This window comes from Juglans microcarpa x Juglans regia, chromosome 3D (genome assembly GCF_004785595.1).
Source record: "Juglans microcarpa x Juglans regia isolate MS1-56 chromosome 3D, Jm3101_v1.0, whole genome shotgun sequence".
Lineage (NCBI taxonomy): Eukaryota > Viridiplantae > Streptophyta > Magnoliopsida > Fagales > Juglandaceae > Juglans > Juglans microcarpa x Juglans regia.
In genome coordinates, this window is record NC_054598.1 from 11769102 (window position 1) to 11785666 (window position 16565).

Consider the following 16565-nt stretch of genomic DNA (forward strand, 5'->3'; position numbering starts at 1 on the left):
AACTTGATTGCAAAGGCTAGGCAATTGCTGTCTCGGTTTCAACAAATTCAAGTTGTACATGTCTCTAGATGGGGAAATGGGGTGGCCCACGCTTTGGCAAGATATGCTTAGAATGTATCTAATATTAATGTGTGGTGGGAGCATGTTCCTGCTTTTGTTTATCAAGTCTTATGGTTTGATAAGACTTCATTGTAATGTATTTCTAATGAAAGTTTGTTTATCAAAAAAAAAAACTTGAACTTTTGATTTATTATATTATCTAAATATATTAAATAGTTAAGTTTATTACATTTATCTTATGTATCATTATTTTTAATTATAACCATAAGTTAATTTACTTTTATAAGAAGTTAGCATAAGAATTTTTTAATCAAAACTATTTGTCTGAATAGTTAAATGGTTAGTGAATTTTTTTGGTAAATTTTTTTTTTTTTTTATTAATCAAAAGATAAGATTCAGAATTTAAAAAAAAATTAAGTTCAAGTTTGAGTCGTTTGTTTATTTTTAATTAAACTCGAATCAAATTAATATCGAATCAAATTCGAACAATATTAATGATTAACAAGCCGAATTCAAACAAGGATATTCAACGAGTAAACATGCTAATCAAGATCAAGTCCCCTTATTCAAATTCAACTGGACTCGTCCAGTTATGGACGGTCTATACTAGGCGAGTTAGCGATTTGAGACCCCGTAAACCCCTTCCGAAATTTAGAGATCATTTCGGATAAAACGTGTCTATCGGCACCCTAGAATACAGACAAACTTCTTTTAAGGCTGACACAGTTTTCAAGCCCAGTGAAAACTCTAGGCTTGAAAACTTTTTCCTAGCTCCGACGTTGCAGATTTACTAAAACCGTTTCCAGGCTCTTTGCTGATGAACCAGTTAACGCTCTTTGGTTGATTCAAATCATTCGAGTTCTATTACTCATCTCATGGATTTGTCAGGCAGGCTGGCAAAACTAATTGCACAAGCATGTCCCTATATGAAGTAAGATACAATGATTGAAATAGAAGGAGAGAACTGTGCGTGGATTCGTACAAAAATGGGATCAACATTACAGAGTAGTAGTACATATGATCCTAAAACCGAGTGGACTCTGTACAAGGCGCTCTCTCTCTCTCTCTCCACATAATAAAGATCCTCTGGTTCATGCGAAATGCACATCTCTACAAACTCTAGACTTCTAAGAATTTCTAGTTTACAGCCATGGTAACGCCCCTCTCCTACCCTCCTCCCCAAATCAAAAAATGGATAAATAATTTTCTTCTTTCTTACCCTCCGTGGATATGTTGAATCTCCATAAAATCTCTCTACGGCTATTGTCTCTGGCATCATTAGAGACATCAACTAATGATGCTCATGGATCACCACAGCACCTAGCACCATTTCCTTCCTGAATTTTTTGCCACAAACAGAGCATCTCCCTGGGACCTTGGTAATGCGCCACAACATAACCATCTTTGCACCCCTCGTTATGGATCCTCTCTTCGTTCTCATACCGAACTTTCAAAATGTCCTTCATCTCTGCAATCCAGATGCCCATTGCCACATCCTCTAGCTTAAACATCTGCAACGTCACACTCGTTTTGATCAGATTGTGAACAAATGTTAAAACTACATGTCACGTAAACAACTAGCGAGTCCAGTTTTAACAAACTCCCCGCTTGAAAAAGGTGCTGCAAAATGGTAGATTATCTTTACCATACCTTTAAATTTCCGTTTTGGTATCTCCAATAGATTTCTTTTGCAATGTCATGTGACACCACATAACCAGGACCGTGCGCCCAAGCAGGATACCTCTCTCCAGGCCATTCCTTCAGAAGTGTAGACAATGGAAATAGACAGAAATGAGAAGCAAGAGGCTGACATCCAAACAATGTATATACTTCTAAAATCCCAAGTAAATTAAACTTAATCCCTATTTGTAAGCCTTTTAAAATAAAGGCCAGCCAAGAGAAATCTGATTATTTAGTAAAGTTGGTAAATAATTGCAGAAAAATATGATTGATAAATTCTTCACATCAAGGAATAGGAGTTATGACACTAACTCGCACACAAAAGATATAGAATAATGCTTCTTGCAACCGGCCTGTGCAACCGGCAGGGAGTCTCCACGTCATTAAATGAAACGCTGTGTTTCATTTTACATTACAGTAGGTAGGGAGAAGAAAATCTAACTCACACACGGGCAGGATTTCATGTTTAATGAATCGGTGTGTTTCATTTAAAGTCAAAACACACCGTTTCATTCCTCCTGCGAATTGCAACAAGGCATTCTCCGGTCTCCCCTCCCTTCTCGAACAACCCTTCTCCTTTGAAGTGGGTCTTCCTTCCCGCAGGCATTCTCCTTTCTCCCCTCCCTTCTTGTCTTCCTTCCCATGCCTTCGCTCTTTTGCATTCGTTGACAATTAGAAGGGGACGATGTGTTGTCATCGATGTTAATGATGAAGCCTTGGCCCATAAATTCATTGCACCAATTGAGCGTGATCAAGAGCTGCTTTTGGGTCGAGAGTTTGGCTTTGTATATACATCTCACTGCATTTGGAATCGAAGGAATCATCTTTGTTGAGAGATTAAGCTGGTTTGAAGGGCCCGAGCAATACAAATCGGACACCTTAACGGCATGTTCGCTGTAACAAGATGCTATACTCCTCATCGTGGAGCAAGTCACAGAAAGGAAATGAATGGGAGATAAAAAGAGGAGACTTAGAACGTATTTTTGGACAGAGAGAGAGAGATGGAGATGGGTGACTCTTCCTTGTCTTAGTTGTCTATACTAGAAGAAGATGAAAAGATTGAAGGTGACAAAAGATGGGTTGCTTCCACTCTGTTGTCTTTTCCATGGTCTTCTTCCTTTCCTTTGAAATGGGTTTTGGCATGGCTTCAGCACCACCTTTCCATCGAAATGCCCTCACTCGAACAACATTCTTCTTCCCAGATGATTGAAATGCTTACAGTGTAAATTCTCTGTGCGATCTGTGCGAAATGCTTTCACTCAAATATGAAACTTTTCACAAATCTTCTTCCCAAGGTTCTACTTCTTCTCAGATGTTTACAGTCCAATGGATTATCTTCTTCCTGAGGCTCTACTTTTCTCAAATTTCTCTCTGTTTTTTTTTTTTAAGTTTTTCTGACAGATGCTGATGTGGTAGTCAACCGGTTACACAGCGGTTGCACAAGCTGGTTGTACGTAGCAGTTTTGAAAGATATATAATGCTAATTGTTCCCTTCCCCCCTAACCAAGTGAGCAAGAGCTTACATGATACTAATGCTCTTACTTTTTCTTTATTACCTATGTGCTTATAATAAGAAAAATTCTAGAATGCCAAGAAGTTCTGCACACCCAGCAAGATCAAATAGCAAAGATGAAACCACCAGAAGTAAATTACTAAAGCAAACATGAGCTTTTCAGACTTAAGATTTACCTCGGGACTGATATACCACTTGCTTTCAGGATTGCGATGTGGCCGGGAATCCGAGTTTATGAGCCCATAAAGCAACCCTTTAGTCACATTGATCCTATCTAGAGAAGCCAGCACTTCATCTACACGTATGAACGCATCATCATCTGTCTTCATGACAAACTTTGCTGAAACAACCTCAGTCTGTTGAAGAGATGAGATCAAAATGAGGTAAAAATAAGATTATCCTTTCTTAAGAAAAGACAGACTTTACCCCAAAGATGCAGATTCCTAAAGTTTTCCATGTGATGAGGCTGTAGTAGTCAACAAAAGGCATCAACTGAATGTCTCCATATGTCCGTGCCTCATCCCATAGTTCCTCATTCACTATTTGGTTTTTATGCTGCAACCCAAGTCAAACTTAATTAAAATTCAGCAATAGGAAGGTTAAAAACTTATTTTTCTGTAAAAGGATCAGGAGGAAGGGAGGGAGAGAGAGAGGCAATGAGAAGCTACAATTTTCATTGCAACATGCAACAATGGCAATTTAACAGTGCCCAAGGATAGTAACAACACATTGGAATCGAGTTTGTAGACCTTTATGAGGCACCTAACTTGTTTCAGGACTAAGCATTATGAGCAACCTGTTAATGCATGGCGTTTTACCCAAATATCAAGATCTATTCATAGAAGAACCATCCTTCACATAAGAGATCATTTTTTGAAGCAAGTAATCACCAAGCTCTTTCAGGCAGAAGACTTGTCACACTGAAAATGTTGTACTGATCATGAAAGTAAGTTCAGATGTGAAGCTCACCAAACCAACAAAAAATCGCACAGCAGCTGCCCCTGACCGCACTGCAGGATACTGCATCCACGTCCTTCGAACAGCCATCCTACGCTTAAAATTGTTTGCAGTAGAGAAAACCCCAATCAAGAGATCCAATGGTTTTTGTGAAGAGAGGGGAGCTGATTTGAGTGCTTCTAAATCAACTACATGCTCAGAATCCTCTGATGTAGGTAAACCACTGGCGAGGACAGAAATTAACTTCAGGTCTCCAGAAATTCGTATTTCACTTACAAGCCATGGTTCCAATGTCTGGAAAGATAACCGGCCAAGACAGCAAGTAAATTAAAAGAAACATGCATCTATCCAAATCCAAAATGCAACTGGAGCAAGTATGTAATGAAGAAAATAGGAAAGGAGAGGAGAAGAAGAAGAAGATTACTTCTCGGACAGCAAAAGATGTTATGTGTTTCCCATCAACAGTCATCTGGATCCCCTCTGATCCCACTCTAAGTGTTGCAACAAATGGATAATTTTGCTTGAAAGGGAAGTATTTTTTGGTCTTAGATCCTTCTTGCACAGTTGATGACTGTCTTGAAGTATTAGAATGCCGGCTAGCCATGAGGAGATGGTTATCATCTTTCCCTATCATCTTGTTGCACTGATCCAAATCATCCACTGGCATAACAAGCTAATAGAGTTTAGCATACAATGAAAAATACTAATAATGTAAAATGTTAAATATTCCTCATGAAAGTAAAATGGAAATAAAAAGTAAAGCATTCAGATATGATTGCAGACTATAACATTCCAAGAAAAACTACACACACAAGCATTGCTATAACTGAAGCTGAATGAAAGGTATAGATTGCCATAGTGAGCTGCAATCATTTTATACAGCACTATGATGAAAAGAAAAGCACTGGAGTAAAAGAAAAACAGATCAAGTCGTTATTAACAGGTTGAATTTCCATTTGTTGCAAACAAGTTAAACAAGAAATCTAATTTTTGAAGATATAGCTATTATATCAATGGTTTTTATGAATAAAACCAATGTTAAATCAATGTTACCTAAAAAAAAATATTAAATCAAAGTTGCATTCAATAAGTGGAACAATTCAACAGGTATCTGTACCTTTCTTTATTTTTTCAGGGGCAGGGGATGGACAACGCTCCTCTTCACCCCAATCATGAGCTACAGCCCAGGTGTTTTGGACAATTACAGGGTCCTCAGTTATCTTATCACCATGAAGCCTTACATTGTAATGCAAGATGATGGGTGGATCAGGCTCCCCTGGAAGTGATTCCCCGGTTAAGTCAATACGGAAATTACCAAGAAGACCATTTGGAATTCCTATGATTGTAATGGCAGAACCCTGAGTCAGGCCACAAGGAACCCTCAACTTATAACTTCTATTATCAAGCTCTGCAGCCTTCATTTTATTAAGAAAATGAGGACACTGCTTCTCTTTTGCTCTCCCATGTGAACTTTCATTTGCATATTGGAGTCTTTGCCCTTCAACTGAATCTATAAGGCTGTTCCATGCACGTCCAGCTTCCTTGATAGCATCTAGTGCATTTGGTAAACCCTGAGCATGATTAATCAAGTGCTTCAAATGGTTCCATGTCTGCAGAGTTTTTTGCTCTTCACTGGAGATGTTCCTTTGAACAAGGAGACTTAAGAATATGGTATCAGCAGAAACAACTGTAGAAGCATTCTCTGGATTTTGAAAAGTGGGTGGAGCTCCAGCATTCAGCCACTCAAGAGGATTAGTGGCATTGGGGAAGAATGGACTTGGAAAATAACTGTCCCCAATAGGATTTTTCATGACTCCATATCTCATGATCAGCAACATAAACAAAGATGCAACCAAAACGCCACCCAACCATTTTTTCATTCTACTGATCACCAATGCATCAACGGCTTTGAACCTGATTTCCATGGTAATGGAGCATAAAGAAACCTAAGGGCCACCAGTTTATGATCACAATAATGTGCATCAAGAAATAAACCGTGCTCTGAACACAAATAGGCAACAAAGAAACCTCATCATAAAATGCATAAGCATAAGGATATTCACTTCTTAGAAGTAAATGCTTCAGATCTTTTCATTCTGTGCCTGTTGTCATCTGACACCAACTGCCAGGTACAACCATATTCTTCGGGCCTGACAATTGATTGCTCAAATTCTCTGGAGTCTATCAAATCCACTTCATAAGTTACTGATAAAGCATCTGACACGAGACACTCACACATACCTACATTGAAAACAATCGGCCCGCAAAATATGAGTTCATGAACACAACTAAATAATCAAAGTAGGTATACATCTGTGCTTTAAACCATGTGAAGAGTATGTTGGAGATAAGAGAGTAGTAAGTTTGGTAGAAGAGTATGTTGGAGAATTTCTGGTGGCTTGTTCTTTCAAGAATGTGGATGATGGTTTTGGGTGGGGTTTTGCTGGTGTGTATGGGCCCGATGTTGATACTGATTGAAGATTTCTATGGGACGAGATCGCTGGTTTGTGTAGTTGGTGGGAGGGCCCATGGTGCATTGGTGGTGATTTTAACATCACTTGTTTTCCGAGTGAACTGTCGGGGAATTCTCGTATTTGTCCATCCATGACTAATTTTTCTCATTTAATATTTGATCTGAGCTTGGTTGATTTGCCTTTGGCAGGGGGTGATTTCACTTGGTCGAATGGGAGGGCATGGTCTAGGTTGGACAAATTCCTTGTCTTTTCTTCTTGGGAGGAGCATTTCCCTGACTTACGTCAAAAATACCTTCCAAGATTAAGTTCTGATCACTTTCCCTATTTTGTTGGACTGTGGAAGTATCCATGAGGGGCGGAGATATTTTAAATTTGAGAACATGTGGTTAAAAATTTATGGGTTTGTAGATAAGGTGAGAGCGTGGTGGTCCTCTTATCAATTGTTGGATACACCCAGCTTTGTATTTGCTGGTGAATTTAAAGCTTTGAAGAAAGATCTGAAGAAATGGAATGAGGAAGTTCTTGGGAACATTGCTGATTAGAAAAAGTCTCTTTTTGAGGAGCCTCTTTGTTTTGATGAAAAGGAGGCTGTTTGGGATCTTTCGGTTGATAAGAAGGAAAGGAAATTTGGTGTTGCTGCTGAGTTGGAAAAAAATTACCCTTATGGAGGAGATTTCCCGGCAACAAAAGGCTCGGGCTCTTTGGTTGAAGGAAGGAGATAAGTGCACCAAATTCTTTCATGGAGTTTCCAACTCTCATCGAATGAATAATGCTATTGAGGTGCTTCACTCGGATGGTAGAATCCTTTTGGATCGACAGGATATCAAGGATCATATTGTTCATTTTTATGAAAAGCTCCTTACGAAGCAATATTCTTGGTGACCTAAGGTTAATGGGCTGCATTTTGATTTGATTGACCAGACTAGTGCAGTTTGGTTGGAGAGAATGTTTGAAGAAGAGGAGGCGCTTAACGTGATAAGAGGAATGGACAAAGATAAAGCACGGGGACCAGATTGCTTTTCCATGGCATTTTTTCAAGCTTGTTGGGACATCATTAGGGAGGACGTTATGACGGGTTTTCTTGAATTTCACTCTTTATGAAATTTGAGAAAAGTCTTAATGCTACGTTCATTGCAATATACCTAAACAAGTTGGGTCCGTGGAGGTGAAGGATTTTCGTCCCATCAGTCTTGTCAATGGTGTGTAAAAGATCATCTCGAAGGTGCTTGCTAATCGGTTGAGTGTGGTCATGGGGAAGATCAACACGAAGTCCCAAAACGCCTTTGTAAGGGAAGGCAAATACTTGATTCCGTTCTCATTGCTAATGAATGCTTGGAAAGTAGAATAAGAAGTGGCATTCTATGCATTCTTTGTAAACTGGATATGGAGAAGGCTTTCGACCACGTAAATAGGGACTTTTTGGTATATATTCTTGGTAGGTATGGTTTTGGAGATAGGTGGTGCAAGTGGATTAGGCAGTGCATTTCTGTTGTTAGATTTTCAGCATTGGTTAATGGCACTCCATCTGGCTTTTTTAACAGCTCCCGGGGATTGAGACAAGGGGATCCACTGTCCTCTTTCCTTTTTGTTTTAATTGTGGATGTGTTGAGTAGAATGTTGGAGGCGACAGTGGATAGGGGTTTCATTTCGGGCTTCTCAGTGGGCAGTTCCTCACATGGCTGCATTAATGTTTCTCACTTACTCTTTGCAGATGACACTCTAATCCTTTGTGAGCCAAATGCTGATCAGATCCGTTCTTTACAGGCTCTTTTGTTATGCTTTGAAGCTATTTCCGGCTTAAAGGTTAACTTGTCAAAGTTTGAAATCGTCCCCGTAGGATTGGTCAATAATTTAGGGGATTTGGCTAATATTTTGGGTTGTAAGGTTTCCACTTTGCCTATGAAGTATCTTGGGTTCCTTTGGGGGCACCCTTTAAATCTAAAGCAATTTGGGACGGGGTTATAGAGAAAATTGAATGTAAATTGGTTGGTTGGAAAATGATCTATTTGTCTAAAGGGGGAAAATTCACTTTAATCAAGAGTAATCTATCTAATATCCCAACATACTTACTTTCTTTATTTCCTTTGCCTGCAGGAGTGGCAAATAGAATGGAAAGGATCTTTCGTGATTTTTTGTGGGGTGGATTGGAGGATGAGAAGAAATTCCACTTGATTAAGTGGGACAAGATTTGCACTCCTTTATCTTTGGGAGGTTTGAGGATTAGAAAGCTGAAAACTTTCAACAAGACACTCTTAGGGAAATGGTTGTGGTGGCACATTTAGAAGGGGATGCTCTTTGGAGACTTGTTATTGATGCCAAATTTGGGAGCCTATGGGGAGGGTGGTGTTCAAACGAAATAAGAGGGGCATACGGTGTGGGAGTGTGGAAATTCATTCGTAATGGATGGGGGGAGTTCTCCATAAATTTCAGATTTGAGGCAGGTAGGGGTAATCGGATCAGATTTTGGCATGACTTATGATATGGAGACGAGGCTTTAAAGATTGCTTTCCCTTCTATTTTTAGAATTGTCTCGAATAAAGATGCTTCCGTGGCAGATTATATGGACAATTCTGCTGGTCTTATTCAATGGTCAGTTAGCTTTATTAGGGATGTCCAGGATGGGGAGGTGTGGGACATTACTGATTGTTACAGCTTGCTTTATGCTTTCAAAATAAAATCTGGAGGGGATGATAGATTACTTTGAAACCAGCTTGGTAATAAGAGATTCACGGTTAGATCTTCGTACATCGTCTTGGCATCTCATTCTTCTATTGATTTTTTTCCTTGGAAAAATAGTTGGAGATGCAAAGTGCCTCTCAAGGTGGCCTTCTTCGGTTGGTTGGCTTCTCATGGGAAAATTCTTACCATCGACAAATTGAGAAAGCGAGGTATCGTTGTAATGGACTGGTGTTTCACGTGCAAAAGGGGTGGTGAATCGACGGATCACCTTTTTCTACATTGTGATGTGTCGAAGGCTTTGTGGGATGAGGTTTTTGCTAATCTTGGCATTGCTTGGGTGATACCTAAGAGGGAGGTGAAGCTCTTCGCCTGTTGGAATAGGATTCAAGGCAATCGTCAAATAGCGGTTGTTTGGAAGATGGTACCTCTTTGTCTTATATGGTGTATTTGGAATGAGAGGAATGGCCGTTGTTTTGACAATAGAGAATGCTCAGTGGGAGGGATTAAAGACTTCTTTTATTGAGAACTGTTACAGTCTACAGACACAAAGTAAACCCACAAATTGATGTGGTTTCATGGAATCTATTAGATCTACTTTATAATAAAAATAACTTTACAATTTGACGTATCACATCAAGTCACATCAGTTTGTGAATTTACTTTTGTGTAATCCCTTTGTGACTAAAGTATTTTCCTATTTTAATTGTGCTATATTGTTTCGGCACCTTACTGAGCCCTTCATAGGGAGTGGTTACATTCTTTTCTAACCCCTATATTATAAAGAGTATAACTTTCTATAACCAGGCGAAACCAGATAGCAAGTGCAATAGTTTATTGGTAAGATGTGATCAACTAGAGGCCCTATTATTCTAGTAGTAGTGAAATCACTCAACAGAGGAGCACGGACCACACTATTTCAACCATTTTCTAAAAGTATAATTTATAAAAACTCGGAACAAAATTAGAGATATTATTTAATATAGTCATTTTTAATTATATTACACTTCTTTTTCTTATTCAAGACCAACTCTCTTTTAAAATGACTGAACTGCCATTCTAGTACAAGGAAACCATTGACGCAGTCACAGCTAAACGAAAATAAGTAATAATATAAAAACTTAATTTAGTAATTCAAAAGATCGACTATAAATGTTGTACTGATTGATTGCTGAGAAAATGGGGGATTTGAGGGAAAAAAAGAAAAAAGAAAAAGAAAGGACTGAATTAGAATTTATTTATTTATTTTATTCTTCACTGCAGTTAACAGAGGACTTCATTGCAATTTGCAACAGAAAAACTAATTCAAGTGTTAATTTTCTCTACTCTGTTTCAATTTTCTCGGAAACCAAACAAAGCTGGTGTAAACTAGAAGTAAAGAAAACTAAGGCACAAGACAGATCCGAACGCATTAAAGTTTAAAAGAAGAAAGACGAAAGAAAAATAAGAAGAGACCAGAAAAAGCAACCGAAGAGGATAAAGGAGCAGAAACAAATGCTTGAAAGTAAAGCTGAGGAGTTGGAGAGTAAAGTTAGTTACCGGAGAAACATCGTCGGAAAATCAATGCCGGAAAGCGAGAGGCGGAGATCGGCGAGAAGAACTTGGGGCGACTATCCGAGGGAACAGCGAGAGAGAGAGAGAGAGTCCTATTAATGCAGGGTCGTTATTTGAAACTTAACGTCTAGGGGGAAGGGAAAGGTGGTAAAGAGACGGAAACTGCTGGTTGTGGACTCTAGTCTTCCCTGTCCTTCATTTTACAACAAAACAGCGTCTGGAGAAAGTATAAATGGAACTTGCGCTTTGACCGTCTTTCCCCCTCCCGAATCCCCTCCTTCCCTATTTCATTTCTTTCTGAATTTTATATACACAATTAAAATATCAAATTATCTTTTAAGGATTATGATTTTGCGCAGCTTTTTAATTAAATAATTTATCGTATTTTCAGGTTGATGCACATTAATATTATTTAAATAGTAAGATTTTATTTATAAAATTTATATTTTAAAATATTTTTCGAATCAAATTATATCACATAATAATTTTATTAAATATATTCTATACAGAATAAGATTTTTCTTCATAATTATTTTATTTTATTTATTAAAAAAATAAGAGATTATGATTATTAGATCTTATCAATATTTCCGGAAAAGACACGAATGAATTGGAAGAGCTCGTTTGTTTTTCGAGATGAGATGAGATGAGTTGAGATTAAAGTTAAAAAGTTGAATAAAATATTGTTAGAATATATTATTTTTATTTTGAGATTTGAAAAAATTGAATTGTTTATTTTATTTTATATTAGAAATTAAAAAAGTTGTAATGATTATATGAGATAAAATAAAATATTTTTCAAAAGCAAACGAGACCTAAAAGATCCATCGTTCGAGAGCCGCAACCTATCTTACATGCAATTGGACAAATTTTGGATCTCTAAAATTTGTAGTCAAATTTTAATATTTTATTGAATATCTACTACTATTCAAAAGATTAACATAAATTAGAACTAAATAATGTAAATTCTAGACCTTATTCTTTAATAAAAAAATTAAAAAAAAATCCTAATCTCAATTTGAATAAAAATTAAAATTAAAAAGTCTTGTTAAATCTTTAACGCGTGGAGCTGCGATCGAATCATTAAATTTCCGGTAGATACGGAAGAGAGAGGGCCAAAAGCTAACAGCTGGATCTACAATCATACTCTTTTTTTTTTTTTTTTTTTTTTTTTTTTTTTTTTTTTTTTTTTATCTTTTTATGTTTTAATTTTTTTTTTCCGGTGAAATGTAACTCTCAATTGGGGTGGTGTTAATATTAGGGGAGGTGGTGGGGGGGACAACATGACAGTGGACCTCACGAAATACCATTTTGAAAATAGCAAAAGTACAAACATTAGATGTCGAACCTTCAGGCTCACAACAACACAAGACCTTTTGGTATTGGCATATTGCTAACGTAATTAGGGGTTCCACGTTAAGCAAACCCAATGCCACCGACAGCCCACCTCCTTTGATGTCAAACCTTCGCTAACGACCAAACTTTTTTTTTTTTAATGCTTTAATATTACTCTTTTATTTATTTATTACCCATTTTCTTTGGCCTTTGGTTGTAACTGTTGCTTTTAAAACTACCACCCAATTAAAATTTAATTATTTATTATTTTGTCTTTTTAGTTGGTTGGCAAGTTTTGAAATTGACTTAGATTTTTGTGTAAGCTGTCTGATGCAGCACACGAGCAATGCATAACATAATTTTATAGTGATGATGTTTTGGTTATGGATTAAGCGATCGAGGATGCTTTTAACTTGTTTAACTTAAAAAGGACAACTCCTATCTATGGATATGATATATAATATGAGGGACGGAGATTGATCATTGCCTTTTAAACGGTTTAACGTTTAACCTTTATTGACTTCATGTTTGCTTTTTTTCTTTTTGTTCTAAAGGTTCGTTTAGATAGTTAGATGAGATGAGATGATTTTAAATAAGTTTAATAAAATATTATTATAATATTATTTTTTAATATTATTATTATTTTAAGATTTGAAAAAATTAAATTATTTATTATATTTTATATAAAAATTTAAAAAAATTATAATGATAAAATGAGGCGAAATGATTACTTTATCCAAACGATCGAAAACTTGAGCTACACGCTCAAAAGTCGGCAGCACTTCGCCATTACAATATCTTTTATATATCATATATTACTGTCGAGTGATGGCTTCAAATGCTTATAAAAAAATGCGAAAAATAACTAATGGCTAGTCTATAAACTTCATAACGATTCTATAATGCGGAATAACACTTTAGAATCAAGAATTGATAAACTTTAATGCCAAGAACAGTACCTCCAGTCATTGATGTTCTTCATTGATTTGCTGCGTTTCTTACTGGTGTTTAGCACTTCCAAACTCTACTCCACTCTATTTAGATGGTGTAAGACTGGAGGGAATTGAGTGAGTGAGTTTGGAGACCAAACACAATATTTATAGCCGAAGCCTCCATCAAGCTTCGGTGTTACGTGTCCCACATGCTCAGTTTTTCATGGGATCAGTTTCTACGTTTTATGAACGTGATGAATAAGTCAGAGTGGACCACTTCAATGACTCCTAAACTCAAGGAAGCGAGAGACTCGTTCTCACGAACGGCCTCCGTGAGAAACGGTCAACATTCTTCCACTTGGTCCACACTTGTAATCTAATATTTCATCTTAAACCCATCAATAATCTGCATTTAAGTAATAAATACATGAATCATGGTGATATGTCCTCTAATGACGAGTATTACCTTTCATATATTATCGTGTATTTATTTCTTAAACATTATAATTTATGTAGCAACAATTTCTTAATGAATAAACCCAATGTTTATTCTTAGTCCAACACAGATGAATTTTCTCAAAATTAAATTGAGGTGCACATCAATATAAGAAAAAACATCAAAATATTTAAGAATTTCATTAAAATAACATTGTTCATACAATGAAAAATTACATAATGGAACCAAGTCTCATATTCACTACATGATTCTGAATTTCAACAGTGGCATGCCCTTAGTCAAAGGATCAGCGATCATTAGCTCAGTGCTGACATGCTCAATGACCATTTTCTTTTCTTTAACACTTTCCCTTATAACTAAATATTTAATGTCGATGTGTTTACTTCGACTCCCACTTTTGTTGTTCTTAGCCATAAAAACAACAGATGAATTGTCGCAACATATTCTCAATAGACTAGAGATAGAATCCATAATTCTAAACCCAGAAATGAAACTCTTAAGCCATACACCATGTGAAGTAACCTCAAAATAAGAGACAAACTCGGCTTCCATAGTGGAAGTGGTAGTCAATGTCTGCTTGGCACTCCTCCATGATACAACTCCAGCGGCCATAAAAAAAATGTATCCTAATGTTGATTTGCGTGAATCAATACAGCCAGCAAAGTCAGAATCTAAGTAGCCAATTACTTCCAGATTGTCCGTCCGTCTATACATAAGCATGTATTCTTTGGTTCCTTGAAAGTACCTCATTATTTTCTTTGTAGCTCTCCAGTGGTCTAAACCTGGATCACTCTGATATCTTCCTAACATTCCCACAGCAAATGCAATGTCAGGTCTTGTACAGACCTGAGCATACATTAGGCTTCCGACAGCAGAAGCATATGGAATGTTCTTCATTTGTTCTCTTTCAAGGTCATTTTTTCTGGCATTGGTTCAAATTGAATCTATCACCCTTCACAATGGGAGCTGCACTTGGTGAACAATCCTTCATCCGGAATCTCTCTAAAACTTTATTAATATAGGTTTCCTGAGACAGACCCAAGATACCTCGAAATCTGTCTCTATAAATCTTAATGCCAATGACATAAGATGTCTCACCCATATCCTTCATATCAAAATTTTTAGAGAGGAATTGTTTTACCTCATGTAGCAAACCCTTATCATTAGTTGCTAGCAAAATGTCATTCACATATAAAACAAGAAAATAGATTTTACTCCTACTGACTTTCTGGTATATACATTGATCCATAATGTTTTCTACAAAACCGAATGAAGAAATTACATTATGAAATCTCAAATGCCACTGGCGGGATGCTTGTTTTAAACCGTATATGGATTTCTTGAGCTTGCAAACCAATTGCTCACCATTACTAGAGGGAAATCCTTCAGGTTGTTTCATGTAAACTTCCTCCTCTAGATCTCCATTGAGAAATGTTGTTTTCACATTCATTTGTTGCAACTCTAAGTCAAAATGAGCTACTAAGGTCAAAATAACACATAATGAATCTTTCTTAGATACAAGAGAGAAAGTCTCTGTGTAATCAAGTCCTTCTTTCTGAGTGAATCTCTTAGCAACGAGTCTTGCCTTGTATCTCTCAATGTTGCCCAATGAGTCTTTCTTTGTCTTAAATACTCATTTACATCCAATGGCTTTTACACCATTAGGCAACTCAACAAGATCCCAGACTGCGTTCTCTTCATAGAATTCATCTCTTCCTTCATGGCATTGTACCATAATTCTGATTTTTTACAACTCATGGCTTGTGAAAAAAACTCGGGATCATTTTCGGCTCTAATGTTATAGTCAGATTCTTGCAGATATACAACATAATAATTAGGAATTGATGATCTCCTTGCTCTTATAAATCTTCTTAATGTTGTACCATCATCTTTCTAAGAAGTATGTGGTTCAACTTGTTGTTCAAGAATTGTTGGCAACTCTTGAACTACCTGATTTACTGGAATGTTGTCAGCAGCTTGTGGAACTTTAATGATTGGTCGTTCAACACCAGTTTGTACTTGAGGGGTACTGTAAACAATAACCAATCTATCACTTGAGGTGGAAGGTTGAGATTCTGAATGATCATTCTCAGAAACTATGTTCTTGGTTTGATCGCTCCCACTGATCAAGTCATTTTCAAGAAATTTTACATTTCTTGATCCACAATCCTAGTACTGTGAAATAGACAATAAAATCTGTAACCCTTAAACCTTTCAGCATATCCAATAAAATACCCACTAATGGTCATTGGGTCTAGTTTCTTCTCTTATGAATTATAAATTCTCACCTCAGACGGGCATCCTCAAACGCGCATATGTCGCAAACTCGGTTTCCAACCTTTCCATAATTCAAATGGCGTTTTAGGAACTATCTTGGTTGGAACTTGGTTTAATATATACACTGCCGTCTTAAGTGTTTTAACCCACAAGGATTTAGGAAGATTAGAGCTGCTAAGCATACTCCGCACCATGTCCAATAATATTCGGTTCCTTCTTTCTGCTACACCATTATGGTCCAGTGAACCAGATATGGTGTATTGGACAACAATTCCATGCTCTTGAAGAAATTTTGCAAAAGGCCCAGGTGCTTGTCCATTCTCTGTGTATCTACCATAATATTCTCCACCTTTATCTAATCTCACGATCTTAATTTGCTTACCACATTATTTCTCTAGTTCAACCTTAAAGATTTTAAAGGTATCTAATGCTTCGTTCTTGTTATGAAGCATGTAGAGATACATATATCGTGAGTAATTATCTATAGAAGAGATGAAGTACTTCTGACCATGTGAGTTCATGTCTGGACTACATATATCAGTATGTATGATCTCTAATATGTCTGAACTCCTTTTGGCACATTTTTTTAACTTGTTGGTTTGCTTTCCCTTTATGCTGTCCACACAAGTCTCAAAATCAGTAAAATTCAG

General features: G+C 36.9%; 2 protein-coding genes across 3 annotated transcripts; both read right to left on the bottom strand.

The window, feature by feature from the left end:
• Window positions 1-1005: 1005 nt before the first annotated feature.
• LOC121254701 (beta-1,3-galactosyltransferase GALT1-like) lies at window positions 1006-11185 on the bottom strand. Of its 2 annotated transcripts, none has more exons than XM_041154835.1 (8): window positions 10900-11184; window positions 5328-6451; window positions 4635-4870; window positions 4223-4504; window positions 3680-3808; window positions 3430-3609; window positions 1711-1818; window positions 1006-1571 (listed from the first exon to the last, which is right to left on the bottom strand). In XM_041154835.1, exons 2-8 carry the CDS (start codon window positions 6133-6135, stop codon window positions 1362-1364), a joined length of 1953 nt encoding a protein of 650 aa, XP_041010769.1. In that variant the 5' UTR covers window positions 6136-6451; window positions 10900-11184; the 3' UTR covers window positions 1006-1361. The 2 variants fall into 2 exon arrangements, 1 of the variants encoding a protein (XP_041010769.1); XR_005938695.1 differs by lacking the exon at window positions 1006-1571 and adding an exon at window positions 2053-3339 and having other exon boundaries at window positions 1752-1818; window positions 10900-11185.
• A 2693-nt stretch (window positions 11186-13878) lies between these two features.
• Window positions 13879-14535, bottom strand: LOC121255034 (secreted RxLR effector protein 161-like). Its single transcript, XM_041155330.1, has one exon. The coding sequence runs from the start codon at window positions 14533-14535 to the stop codon at window positions 13879-13881; it is 657 nt and encodes a 218-aa protein (XP_041011264.1).
• Between the last annotated feature and the right edge of the window lie 2030 nt (window positions 14536-16565).

Coding starts and splice junctions, on each gene's coding strand:
- LOC121255034 (XM_041155330.1), bottom strand. CDS start 14,535: ATGAAGAACATTCCATATGCTTCTGCTGTCGGAAGCCTAATGTATGCT.
- LOC121254701 (XM_041154835.1), bottom strand. CDS start 6,135: ATGGAAATCAGGTTCAAAGCCGTTGATGCATTGGTGATCAGTAGAATG. Junction 3,610..3,679: donor TAGGAATCTGCATCTTTGGG/GTAAAGTCTGTC, acceptor TCTCTTCAACAG/ACTGAGGTTGTTTCAGCAAA. Junction 1,819..3,429: donor AGTGGTATATCAGTCCCGAG/GTAAATCTTAAG, acceptor ACACTTCTGAAG/GAATGGCCTGGAGAGAGGTA.